This window comes from Phaseolus vulgaris, chromosome 11 (genome assembly GCF_051622355.1).
Source record: "Phaseolus vulgaris cultivar YP4 chromosome 11, ASM5162235v1, whole genome shotgun sequence".
NCBI lineage: Eukaryota > Viridiplantae > Streptophyta > Magnoliopsida > Fabales > Fabaceae > Phaseolus > Phaseolus vulgaris.
In genome coordinates, this window is record NC_143508.1 from 50,964,175 (window position 1) to 50,976,890 (window position 12,716).

Genomic DNA, 12,716 nt, shown 5'->3' on the forward strand with positions numbered 1-12,716 from the left:
AATAACTAAAAACATAAAAGATATAAAATAAAGGCAAAACAAATTAAGATAAAGATAAAAAATATAAAAATAAATCCAAATAAGATAAATATAAGAGATATAAGGCAATACTAAATAAGTATATGTTGATCATAAAAATGAAAATAAATGAAAGATGATCATTCATTTAATATTTTCTTCAATGGTACATTAAATAGTTTGTGCGAAATGAAACATAATTAATGACGAGAAGTACACAATCCAATAATGTTGGGACATATTTTTTATGTATGTCCTGGTGTTTGACAATATGAACATTTGTTTTCGATCATGTTGTTCTGTATGTCCATATCAGTCCTTATTTAACTTGATTTTTTTATAATTATGTTCTGTATTTTTTACTTGAAATTAACATGATTACATCATCAATAATAATAAAAATAAATACTAATTTATGTTTATATATTCAACTTTTATGTTGTTGTAGAGTTTAATTTTTTATTTTATTCATTCTTAAAAAAAATAATTTTTAAACTAAACATTTTAAATTTATTACTTTTTTATTTTTATTTTGTAAAAACTCATTTCTTTATTCATTAATTATATTTCTAACTATTTTAAACATTAAAAATATTTATTTTTTAATGCATTCAAAATTAAAATTATCAAAAAAAAATTAATTTATTATTTTTTAATTTATTTTTGAAATTGTGCTAGATAGGGAAATAAAAAATAAAAGGATGCTAGATAGGGAAATAAAAACAAAAGGGTGCTAGATAGGGAAATAAAAACAAAAGGGTGCTAGTTAGGGAAATAAAAGTGTAAATGATGCTAGATAGGGAATTTACCCACAAATTGCATATACTTTTAGGATTTATCTATACCTATATAAAAAAGAGATTTTCCTTTTTAATTTTTTTTCTATTTTATCCTTATATTAATATTTTATTTTATTTTATTTTATTATTATGAGTATTTCTTCATTTTCTATTTTTTCTAAAATATTTGATATATGTGAAGAAAGGTTTTGAATTAAAAAAATAGGTAAAAAGGCAGATTTTTTTTATATTTTAATCATTTTCTATATTTTAAATATTTATCAAATAAATAATTATTTTTATAATTAATTGAAAACTTTTTTAAAAATATTTTTTTTTCATATCTCCGTCTTTCTCAAGAATTATAGTTTTTATTTTTTATTATTTTGTTTAATTGACATCTTTTATTTAATTTTTCATATTAAACATAATTATATATAAATTATAATCAATCACTCTCAAACTATATTAATAAAAAAAATCGATTATATAATTTTTTATGTTTTTCTTTTCTTTCCTCTACCGTTTTTCATACATGGAAGGAAAAAAAAAATTAAAAGTATATAATTAGAATGCATTTACATTTTTTATCCTATTTAGTAGAGTCTAACTGACAGTTATATATTATTATAAATATGACTTTCAGCTTATAAAAAGTAATAATTTTCAATTATTTGACATGAAAGTATAAAAACAAACTCTTATTCTATCAAAGCATTCCACTTAAATTTATTTAATCAAGTTTCTCACTGAAGTTTTGTTTTATTAGCTTTTCTAACAAGTTTCAAATCAAACTTATGACATAAATCCTTATAAGAGTTGATTGATTAAGGACTAAATTAAGCTTTTTAAAGCAAAGGCATCCATGGGGAAAAATCATAGACCACAAAAAAGAAGATGAATTAATTTCACAGGAAAACCAGAAAAAAAACATTAACACAGCCATTTTTTTCCAAGTACTAGCCCCTTGGTTCCCAAGACATAAAACTACATAGGAGGAGAGGTAACAAACTGCCTAGGAACACTGAACAAGTCCTTCCCAGCAAAAGGAGTGGTCCACTCTCTCAATCCTGCAGATGATGAAGTTTCCCTAGTCATGCCAACATTTTGCAATCCACTCATGCAGGGATTGCTTCTCCTATTTCCATAACTGTTTCTCAACAATGAGGAGATCCCTAGACAAGGTCCACCTGAAGAAGATGGCACGTTCAAACTCCAATCTATGCTGGTGTAGTCAAATTCTGGCATCAAGCCCCCAGTGTTCCAATCCATGTGTGAATGTGAGCTGAATGTTCTGGCTGCATTCTGATGACCAGAAAATAGTCCAAGGGAAGTCGGCACCGCGAGTGCTGGTGACGACGGCGCGTTCATGCTCCATGAACCTTGATGACGAGGAGGAGGAATAGAAGGTGGAGGTGCTGATGATGCACCCATTGGCTTGCAGAAACCACCCACCCCAGCAGATGAGTAATCTGCTGCTGGTCCAAAGAAATGAGAATATTCTTTGTAAGGAGTTTGACAAAATTGCTCCAAATGATTTGGACTCACACTTCTTACACTTTGAGTTTGTAGTAACTTCCCATTTGACCTCACATTTTCAACACCTGGAATACTATTTACATACCACCCTGCAGCTCCTGAAGGAAAGGAATTTAAAGAAACCATAGAGCTTTGTTTGGCATTTGTGAACTGTGGATGTTGCATCATCACTGGCTCCCTTCCTAGTCCTTGTTGAATCATTCTTCCTTCGTTTGCAACACCAATAGGCAGGCCAGCCTCCATTTTCATCAATGGGGACAATGCTTGCATGGATGGTGACATGGCTAACATAGCAGAAGAAGGGCTTGATCCTGGAACACCGCTCCATCTTCTCTCGGTCGTTACATTTGGATGGTTCGGTTGTAGAGAATGTACATTCCCGGTTTCAAGATCAGGGAACATAGAATCAGAACCACCTTCCTTGTTGTAATGGTTAAAGTCACTTTCACTCCCTCTCTGCTGGATGGAAACTGGCTGTGCCGGCAATCCTTGTGATCTCACCTGACTATTATTGCTTTGACCGGAATCTTCGGACTTTGATTGGTTCCCAGGATATTCCTGCTTATGTGTTTTTAAGGTATTTTCTGCGTTATGAAGATCACCTTCACAAGTAATAATTGCTCTTTCAACTTCTTGCTTTGAACAATTGTACTTGACCTCCAAGGCAGATATCTGAGCAAGCTCGTCAGTTATGTCAATTTTCAAATTACCCTCACTTACAAGGCTGGTAGTATCATTAACTTGTGAATGTTCTTCATTTGCTTCAAATAGCCAGGATACGGATTGCTCTAATTTGCCATCATTTAACATTAAGGCCAATGTTGCTCGTTCGAAAGAGAACCCCATTGCCACTAATTGCTGTGCAAGTGATTCTAGCTTTCTTGACAGTAGGTACCCACGACAACGGTCATGCAACTCTTGAGCTCTCCTTTCCCTCTGTCTCTGGTGCTTCCTCTCATTCTTCAAACGGATTTTCTCCCTCCTGTCACTATCACAACCAGGTACGCTATCAGGCCGCGTAGAAGAGTTTGGTACTGCTACCTTCTCTTTAGACTCTTCTGACTCTCCAGAGCAGCTGCCACTGATAGAAACTGAATCACACTCAGACACGGTTCCTTGAGGACTACTAGAATGCTCGTCTGCTTCATCTACTTTCAGGAAATGACTGCTGTCATGAACTCGAATAGAGGAAGCAACCAATGATGCTTCTGGAGTTTGAAATGTTCCCAAGATGGGATTTTGTGGACTAGCAGGAATGCCACTACCATGAGTAGGAGACATATAAGTCTTTGGAGAAGTCTTCTGCTGTTCCTTACCAGCCCGTGCAGAGGCCTTCTCCTGGGACTTGGGTTTTGATTTCACTGATGGAGACATTCTATTGGTTGCTGTACTTGTCTGCATTATATATAGACACAATAAAATAGATTCACTCTTCATTTTATATGAACAAAAACAATCAAAGACTACAATTATAACAGAATTTATGTAGGAAATTTGATAATGCCTATAGGCGAATCGCAAATAGTATAACCTGGATCAAAGCAGCAAGGCACTGAAGTCTGATGATAAAATGATCATGTCAATTAACCATGCATTGGATCAAAATTGCTACATAAAGCTCCTATGTCAACATTTATCTGTAACCCTCTTGCAATTATCATTGTTTGTTAACACATTTGTGGTGTCTATATGGTTGTACCAAGTTAACAAGCAAAACTTTCACAAATGAATGAATTGAAATTGAAAAAAAAAATGGGTGAAATTGCAACACATTTCATCTCCAAACTAAATGAATGAATGAAAAATTAACTGTCCTGGGCCTGACCACCATGGACAATGCCGAATGTCATCATATGCCAGAACTTCCTATGGACAAACCTTTTTAAAATCACAAAAAGTCATCCTTTTTTTATTCAGATAAAGAAATTGAAGATGAACATACATATTTCAAAAGACTGAAGAACCTTTGAGAACAAAAAGCATGGGAATTGAACACCATGTGAAATTAAAAATATGTAAGATCGTTATTAAAACTAATCCATTGATAGAGAGCACAACTAACAGAAAATTCCCAGAACAAAGGTCAGAATCCATTTCTACTTGTTCAAGGAACCTTGCCAACAATAAATAAATAGGTAAATAGAAACGAGTTCTTAAGGGGGATAAGCTGTGAAATCGACATCATAGGAATTGCATCCATTTCTAAGACACCAATTTCACCACCTTGAATAAAATTATTCCAAGCATTAATCAAATCCAATCAATTAGAGAAAACAAAACAAAAAACAGAAATTTTGAACACGAGTTTCTCAAACAATTTAAAACCTATTAACAATTATCAAATGAGGTAGGCACAAACAATCATCCTATTCCACCCCACAAAAAACAAACATCACTTCCATAATTGGGAACTTTCCACAGAAGAAATGGTTTCAAACCCACAAAGATAAAATCCTAAAGATCCAAACTTTACCCCTACCCATCATCACATAGAATAGAACATGCAAAACCACATAACTTCAGATCATAGACTTTAAACCAGCAACAAAAAAATCATAAAAAAAATCCAATTAAAAGATAAATTCCCAGAAAACATAGAACAACCCACATCCAAGGGTGATTCAAGAGGAAGAACAGATCAAAGAAACTGACCTATGAACCACACAACAGAGCCTCTGAAGATGAATGGCGTTTCTATGTTGGTTTGTTTCTCCTTATTCTTTCTCTCCCTTTTTTCTGTTTCTGATTTTGCTGTGTATTCTAATAATATAAAGTACTTTCCTCTTTTTCCTTCTAACAAAATATATTTATCATTTTTCTTTTTCTTTTTAGCCACACGGCACTTTTCCCTGTGTCTTTCTGGCCATGTTTGAGGAAAAAATAATGTATAATTAAGTAAGATGTTTAAGATTAAAATAGAAGTTTTCATCCTTTAATAGCATTTTGTTTTAAGATTAAATTAAACCTTCCATTAATGTAATATTTCTTACAGTTGATTACATGTCATTAAACTGATTAAACTAGTTTTTGTATTAACTATTTTAGGATCAATATTTTGCAGTGTGATAGAAACTAAAGTTCTTGTGATTGATTAAGAGAGAATAGAATAGAACGAGTGATCTAAATACCAATTAAACTTTTACTAAAAAGACAAAAGTGATTTCCCTTTCTTTAACAAAGGAAGGGACAAAGAAGTGTTTTTCAATGTTTTGGATCCCACGAACATGACTTACGTTAAACGTCATCAATTCTTTTATTTGATTATGTTCCGCTTTCCAATGACACCCTTACCTTAACTATCTCTTTCATCTCCATTTTTTCAACCACAAACTTTTATATATAAATTGAACTTAGATTAGCTTAGTTGTTAAACTAAAAAATTTAATCAAACAACTAAGGTATGTAAAATAAATTTTGAAATTAATAATTTTTCACCATATTTAATATAATGTAATATTTAAAATACTAGCTAATTGTGTTGCACAACACTATTAAGAAATACTATTATATATAGGAATATACAGAATGTATGAAATCAACGGAATTCTAAAAATGTTTCTATAAAAATAAATTAAAGAACATAATGGTTTACATAAATTGTAACCAATTGAATCAAATATACTATACATTGTTTTTAAGTTGCTTAAATTATTTGAATTGTTTAAATTATTATTGACGGACATTTTATTTTAAATATATCTTTCAATCTCATAAATTACAATTTAATTTAATGTAAATGATTTTATTTAATGCAATTAAATTTTTAAAAAACTAAACTAATTTAACAATCTACTGGTTTTCAAAACAACTCAATATTTAAATATTTTGTCAACATCTATTTAAATTGTGCAATATTCACTATCATTATTAGATTCTAAATTTGGTAGAAAAACTTTCGTAACTAATACCAATTTAAAAACTATTTATTAATAATAGAAACTAATTTAGAAATTAATAATTTTTTTATCTAAAATTAGTTTCTATTTAATAATTTTCTTGTAGTGTAAGAACACGTAAAATAAATCAAAAAATATAAAATATGCCTAAATGTAATATTGTAAAGAAAGAAAATTAAGTTGTTACATTTCCTGTGCTTAAGAAGTGCTTAAAAAATATATTCAAAATATTTAAAAAATATTAGTTCAATTCATCACCATTTGTTTTCTTTATCTTCACTTTAACCTTATAAAAAAATATTTTTTTTAGTTAAAACCTTGAGAGCTAATTAGATACTAATTTAAAAATTATTTATCAATAATAAAAATTAATTTAAATACCATTAGTTTTTAGTCTATAAAAAATATCTAGTGTAGTAAATATAGCAACTAATTATTTTTTTTGTCTCTAAAATTAGTTTTGTAACGGTGTTCATTATTAATGTTTTGTCAAAGTTAATACCACTTACAAATTAACTTAAATATACACCAATTGATTTTTACATATTCTGAAACTTGTGTAGTTAGACTCAGTGATACTTGACTGCATATTATTAAAGCAACATTTTATGTTGTTTGAATCTTGTGAATGGAAAAAAGTAATTGAAGGAAGAGTTTACTAAAAATAATCAGTCAAAAAATGTGTATATATGTAGTATCAAATTCTTTACAAGAACAAAACTGGTTTTTTTTTTATCAACTTGACTCCAAAGCTTCCAACAAATTTTCATATTCTACTGTAGAACTGTACTATTGAGTCTATTCAAGACATGCATTGGCACAACAAAAGTGTACATGATTGATTTACTGTAAGCAACTTACTTTATACTTTATTTTAACAATTTTCCCACCCTCCATATATTGAGCTAAAAGTTCCACCTCCAAAGGCTTTTGCACACTCAATAACTGTTTCTCTGGCACATCGTTCCCATGACATTGCTATATCCTTAAGTGACCATGTTTGATGATCCAAGCAGTGGAGAGAGTATCTCAGCTTTGATTTTGCTATTGTTGATAAGTCTTTCTGGCCTTCAGTGCTGTTGAAGTTGAATAAAAAGGTAACAAGGGAGATTTAAACTTTTGATGAAAGAATGAAAAGAAAGATTCAACTATGGTCTTAATTCTTGTTTATGAAATATGAAACTTTATTTTCATAGGATCTAATATTCTCTGACAATCAAATAGTTTCATAGTCATAATTTTACAAACAATGACTTGATAACTGCTCAACTTTAGATGAATAATTGCTTGAGAATATAAGCAAAAGAGAATCTTCATAATCACTAACCTGACTTCTGACAGCTTTTTGTCTACAATAACAGGCGAGGAAATTGGATAATTTGTAGGAACGACCAACCTTAATGGTTCGATTATTGGCTGCATGGCAAAATATACATTGTCAATGTAACAGAACACAAAAAATCAATATGCAAAGTTCATAACAGAATATAAAGTAGTTCACCTTTTTATCAGCAGAAATATGAGATAATAGGTTCTTATTGACAGATACTGCATTGAAAAGGAATTCAATAACCAACCCTTCACTATCTTCAGCAGCTACTCCAGGCGCTTTATTAAAACTGTCATTTTCTGCCATAACAATCTCACTGTCTATCAATCGATTGTTTATCTCCTTTATTTCTTGTAAAAGAGAAGAATTTTCCTGCTAGAGTTACCAATGCTAAGGTTAAGGTTATATGAAGGAGGTCAAGTTTTAGAAACAAGGAAAGAAGAAGTATGTGTGTATCTTGTAAAGGACTGATTCATCCAAAAAAACAATCACACAACATGAGTTGACCTTCATAACATAAACTACACAGAGTTTGATAATGTATCGACAAAAACTCTTGGAAAAAGCAATAAAGTAAAATTTGTAGGAGCATAAAAAAATACAAGGAAGCTTTTAAGAAATCCATGTTAAAAGTGAAATGGTGGGAATGGCAACACCCAAAGCTTTTAAGAAATCCATGTTCAATAAAATAATGATATATTATTTAGTACAGTGCATTTGTGAAAAACATAGTGAAAAGATATTAGAAAGAAGATATATATTACCACAATTCTAGGCTTCTTTTTTTTACATGTGACTGAAGTCCAGTCAGGTTGCTCGGCATCAGACAACTGGTTGAAACTGTGGCAAGAACTATCAGAAATTCTAGAAGTGTAAAAGGAAGCCACTGTATTCATGCTGTTAGACCTTTTCCTACCAGTTGGAACAAAATCATGGCAAGTCATATATCTAGCTTGTGAAAATGGCTCAATATTTGATGCCAGATTTTCCCCAGTTTGTCCAATGAGGCCTGGCTGGTTTTGTTGTTGAACCATCTTTGGTGGTCCATTTAAGAACTCTGAAGTTGGAATCACCTCATTCAAATAGACAACCTCTCTAATTTCACTAAGTGCTGCTCTCGATGCTTCAGGTGATATGTGGGATAACTAAAAGTATATCACAATAATAGAATTTAGGACAACCACTTTTATGATCCAAAGAAAAGCAAATAAGAAGCATGGAAACAGTAAGTTTTAGACCAACCACTTTAAGAAGGTGCTTCACTTCAGCACTTGGCTCATCAAAATTGAGCGTAGATTTATGAGAAATTTCTTTAAGCTTATGGCAGTTTTCCGTCAAGGGTGAAGATGAAATCCCCGGACTGTTGACACTGACACTAAATGCTTCAGTTGCTTTTCGTGAACCTTGGGCTTGCTTATGTAGGGCATTGTCAGGGCCTGAGTTTGAAAAATTGTAAAAAATATTTGCTAGTAACCTTTGTCAGAGATAACAAGGAATGGATAGCATAAAATTGTACAACACTAAGTGAATTGATAGAAGTACCTTTCATGATAGACACTTGATTTACATGCTGTGTGGAATTGCCATATTGTTTTTCCACTTGCTGCTTTTTTAAGCATATCTTGTTTTGCTGAGAAACATCCTTCCATGTATTATAGTTCTGTGATCCCAATGCTTGTGGTGATGGTTTCGTTTCAATTATTTTCACTTGCTGCTCTTTTAAGCATATCTTGTTTTGCTGAGAAACATCCTTCCATATATGATAGTTCTGTGTTCCCAATGCTTGTGGTGATGATTTTGTTTCAATTATTTTCACCTGCTGCTCTTTTAAGCATATCTTGTTTTGCTGAGAAACATCCTTCCATATAGGATAGTTCTGTGTTCCCAATACTTGTGGTGATGGTTTCGTTTCTATTATTTTCAATTGTTGCTCTTCTAAGCATAACTTGTTTTCCTGAGAAACATCCTTCCGTATATGATAGTTCTGTGTTCCCAATGCTTGCTGTGATGGTTTCGTTTCAATTATATTCAATGGGGAAATACTTGAACGTGATGATTCAGATTGTTGCCTGGATTTCTCGTCCCCTAAATGTTTTCCTCCTTGCTGATTTGAAGAAACATTCTTTGGGAAAAAACTAGCTTGGATAAAATCTTCTATTGTGTCTAGAATCTTCTGAATATCAGTGGTTATCTGGCACTTCTTCATTCTGAAGAGTGCCAAAACAAATTCTGTTTTTTTAATTTTCTTTCTCAGTTTTTCCAAAATAACTGTATTTGATCCTTGAGGAGAAGACCCAAGCTGGAGAAATTGACATAAATATAAAAGATTAGTGACAAAGACAATGTAAAAATATAGGATCATAGTTTACTTGAATCAATTACCAACCTGTTGAAGTGCTCTATTCATCTGTTGGTAAGAGACATAAACTTTTGAAAAATAGGCACTACTCATCTTTTGAATCTACAATTAAAAGTATCACAACAACTGTAATTGCAGTTTCATGTTCAATAACACATTATCTGCGGGAATAGATAAATTTCTAATGCTCATTACTTAAAAAAGTACCACTCCAACAGAATGAATGTTTCTAGTTTACATGTAGTTGTTGGAGTGGGAGCATAGAATAACCAATATATAGTTACACAAAATGTATATCTTTTATAGTGCACTTTAGTAAAATTTTAAAAACAATGTAACATGTATTCAATATGAAGGCAGAAGGAAAAGAAAGTGAAGAGAAACAACTTCTTCATTACCTTTTGGTAAGCCTGTTCCTTCCAATCTATATTTGATGATTTTCCAGCTTCTAGAAATAGAATAGGTAAACATGAACATTCATTAAACTGAGAAAAAATCAGATATATCATATAGGTGCAAGTATATTGGGAGTTTGTGGAATAATTCATGAAATTTATGACACAGTTGAGAATATAAAAGAAAAACAGAGGTGCATGAGGGTTAAAAAACTGCTTTTTCAATTTCCATTTAAATCAAAAACCACTGAACACCACCTAATGGTAGAAACAAGCCTGTAAAACAAAAGAGTTAACTTAAAGCTGAGAAAAACTATGGGAATTTAAATATCATTAAAAAAAACTACACAAAAATAGTTAATAAATCAGGTGGGAACAAAATGATGAAACTAACAATACAGACAAGGGAAAAAAACAAATGATTGGTCTATCAAACATCACAATATTGTTGACCTCCCAGTTTCTTACTGCTCAATTCCACTTGTGTGAGACTAATATATTTATGACATCTTATTGTCCAATTCTACTGAAACTATCTCCCACCAAAATTAAGATTATTTGATTTTACATCATCAATCATATTTTAAAAACACAAATTTAAAGATCCTTTCTTTCCTTTGTTTCATACATGTTTTTATTATTGAAATTTTCATTAATTAGACTTGGGGTTTTAGTACCTCATATTTCCATTGAATGATCAAGGGAAATACTTTATATGAATCTCAAAAGCATAGTTTAAATTAATTAATTATGCTTGATGTTGAAGGTTAGAAAATGTCATGGAAACATTAAAGAAAACAAGTTTAACACATACCTTGAGCAGAGAAGACTTCCACTGAGGCAGTGGAGTTTGAATGACAAAGTTTGGATTCAGCATTCATTAGTTGAGTAAGTACTTCTTTTACCTTTTGAGATAACCAATGACAGTACTCAACCTGTAAATAGAAGTAGATAATGTAGTACATAAGACTTTCATTGCTTTCCAAACAATGAAATGATGAAGGAAACAGAAAAATAAACCGAAGTAAAGGTTGTTTGGAAGTTTAAATGAAGCAAAACAAGACCATTATAACTCAGCACGAAGAAATTATCAATTTGAAAGTGAATTCTTGTAATATGAATTAGAAAAAAACAAGCAAAGTCCCAGCATAAAATCTACAAGAAAGCAAAGTGTTTCACACAAAAAATTGTAACCTTGTTCACACAATCCTGAAATAGATACCTCATTGTTGGCAGCAGCATTCAGTTTCACCTCATATCTTTGTAGATGTTGAACAACCCCAGATAAACGTGTTAAAGGTAAACCACTTTGCTTCACTAGGCCTTCCAAGCTACAACAATTAACATTAACATTACACTTATACCAAACCAGAGCAAGAACTTAATAGAAGTTACAAATATACAAGTTACAGGCAAAGTGTGAAAAATATTTCATCTGTTTTTATTTAGAGATTGTCAGGAAAAGAGAAATGTGACTCAAAAAACAAAGAAAAATTCTTCTAAAAAGTTTCAATGGTCAAAATCTTGAGATATTACTGCACCATATTCAAGAAATTATTAAGGTATTATTGCATATATCAGCACAAACTAAGTATTGTTTTGTTTGTATGTACTCACATTCCTTATAAAAAAATGTCAACTTTTCAGTTAACATGACACACAAGAAAGAGCTAAAATAATTGAATGGAACACAAGAAATTATAATAATATTTTGGTATTGGAATGTTTCTTACCATTTCTTCATAAAACTTTTACGAAACTCTGGCGATTTCCACCTGCTGACAGTTTGCATGTTGGTTTGTTGTGCAGTAGGTTTCATTTTGTTTGTGTCCAAGCAAAAGATACTCTATCTGCCTAAAAAACCATAATATAAAATGTATTAGAAAACAAGAATTGGTAGAACACTTATAGTGTGAAATCTCCAGTATTTTCTAAGACAATCTTTCATCTGCAATTGCTCAGAGCATCAACACTCATCAAATGCAACAACTTCAAGATATTAGAAAAAAAAAACTCCTCACACGCAATGTGGTGCAACCCAATGAAGTCGCTTAGGTTTATGAAGTCTTAGAACTCTTCAACAAAGCTTCCATCAATGCTTCTTGCAGTATCACTGCTAAAAATTAGGGGAAAAAAGACTAGCAACTTATATTTAATCAAGTCAAATCCTTCTATCAGGTTACTCTTCAATCCAACCTAATACTCACGTACTAACACCAGATAAACCTCTTGGTCACATTCACTATTGCAAACACACACCATCAAAATTTCACAACCACGCTGCAATTCTTAACTCCTCGAACCATGGTTTTAAAAATACTGTTCATGACCATGATTTCTGCCAAAAACAAAAGGTTTTGTGATGGCAAATGCTACTGCATCATTCACAGTTATCCACAA

At 31.4% G+C, this 12,716-nt stretch overlaps 2 protein-coding genes across 2 annotated transcripts; both read right to left on the bottom strand.

The window, feature by feature from the left end:
* Window positions 1-1,676: 1,676 nt before the first annotated feature.
* LOC137826179 (uncharacterized) lies at window positions 1,677-5,165 on the bottom strand. The gene is made up of 2 exons (XM_068632060.2): window positions 4,989-5,165; window positions 1,677-3,731 (listed from the first exon to the last, which is right to left on the bottom strand). Exon 2 carries the CDS (start codon window positions 3,708-3,710, stop codon window positions 1,785-1,787), a length of 1,926 nt encoding a protein of 641 aa, XP_068488161.2. The 5' UTR covers window positions 3,711-3,731; window positions 4,989-5,165; the 3' UTR covers window positions 1,677-1,784.
* Window positions 5,166-6,963: 1,798 nt separating this feature from the next.
* Window positions 6,964-12,157, bottom strand: LOC137809596 (uncharacterized). The gene is made up of 11 exons (XM_090297517.1): window positions 12,050-12,157; window positions 11,539-11,647; window positions 11,131-11,251; window positions 10,320-10,369; window positions 9,949-10,023; window positions 9,105-9,861; window positions 8,805-8,998; window positions 8,327-8,707; window positions 7,734-7,934; window positions 7,560-7,648; window positions 6,964-7,308 (listed from the first exon to the last, which is right to left on the bottom strand). Exons 1-11 carry the CDS (start codon window positions 12,133-12,135, stop codon window positions 7,107-7,109), a joined length of 2,265 nt encoding a protein of 754 aa, XP_090153643.1. The 5' UTR covers window positions 12,136-12,157; the 3' UTR covers window positions 6,964-7,106.
* Window positions 12,158-12,716: the final 559 nt, after the last annotated feature.

Bases quoted from the DNA above. Each gene is read 5' to 3' on its own strand.
- LOC137809596 (XM_090297517.1), bottom strand. From the start codon at position 12,135: ATGAAACCTACTGCACAACAAACCAACATGCAAACTGTCAGCAGGTGG. The intron at 8,708-8,804 runs GTTGGTCTAAAA...ATATACTTTTAG, and splicing joins TGAAGCACCTTCTTAAAGTG to TTATCCCACATATCACCTGA. The intron at 7,935-8,326 runs GTAATATATATC...TAACTCTAGCAG, and splicing joins AAAAGAAGCCTAGAATTGTG to GAAAATTCTTCTCTTTTACA.
- LOC137826179 (XM_068632060.2), bottom strand. From the start codon at position 3,710: ATGTCTCCATCAGTGAAATCAAAACCCAAGTCCCAGGAGAAGGCCTCT.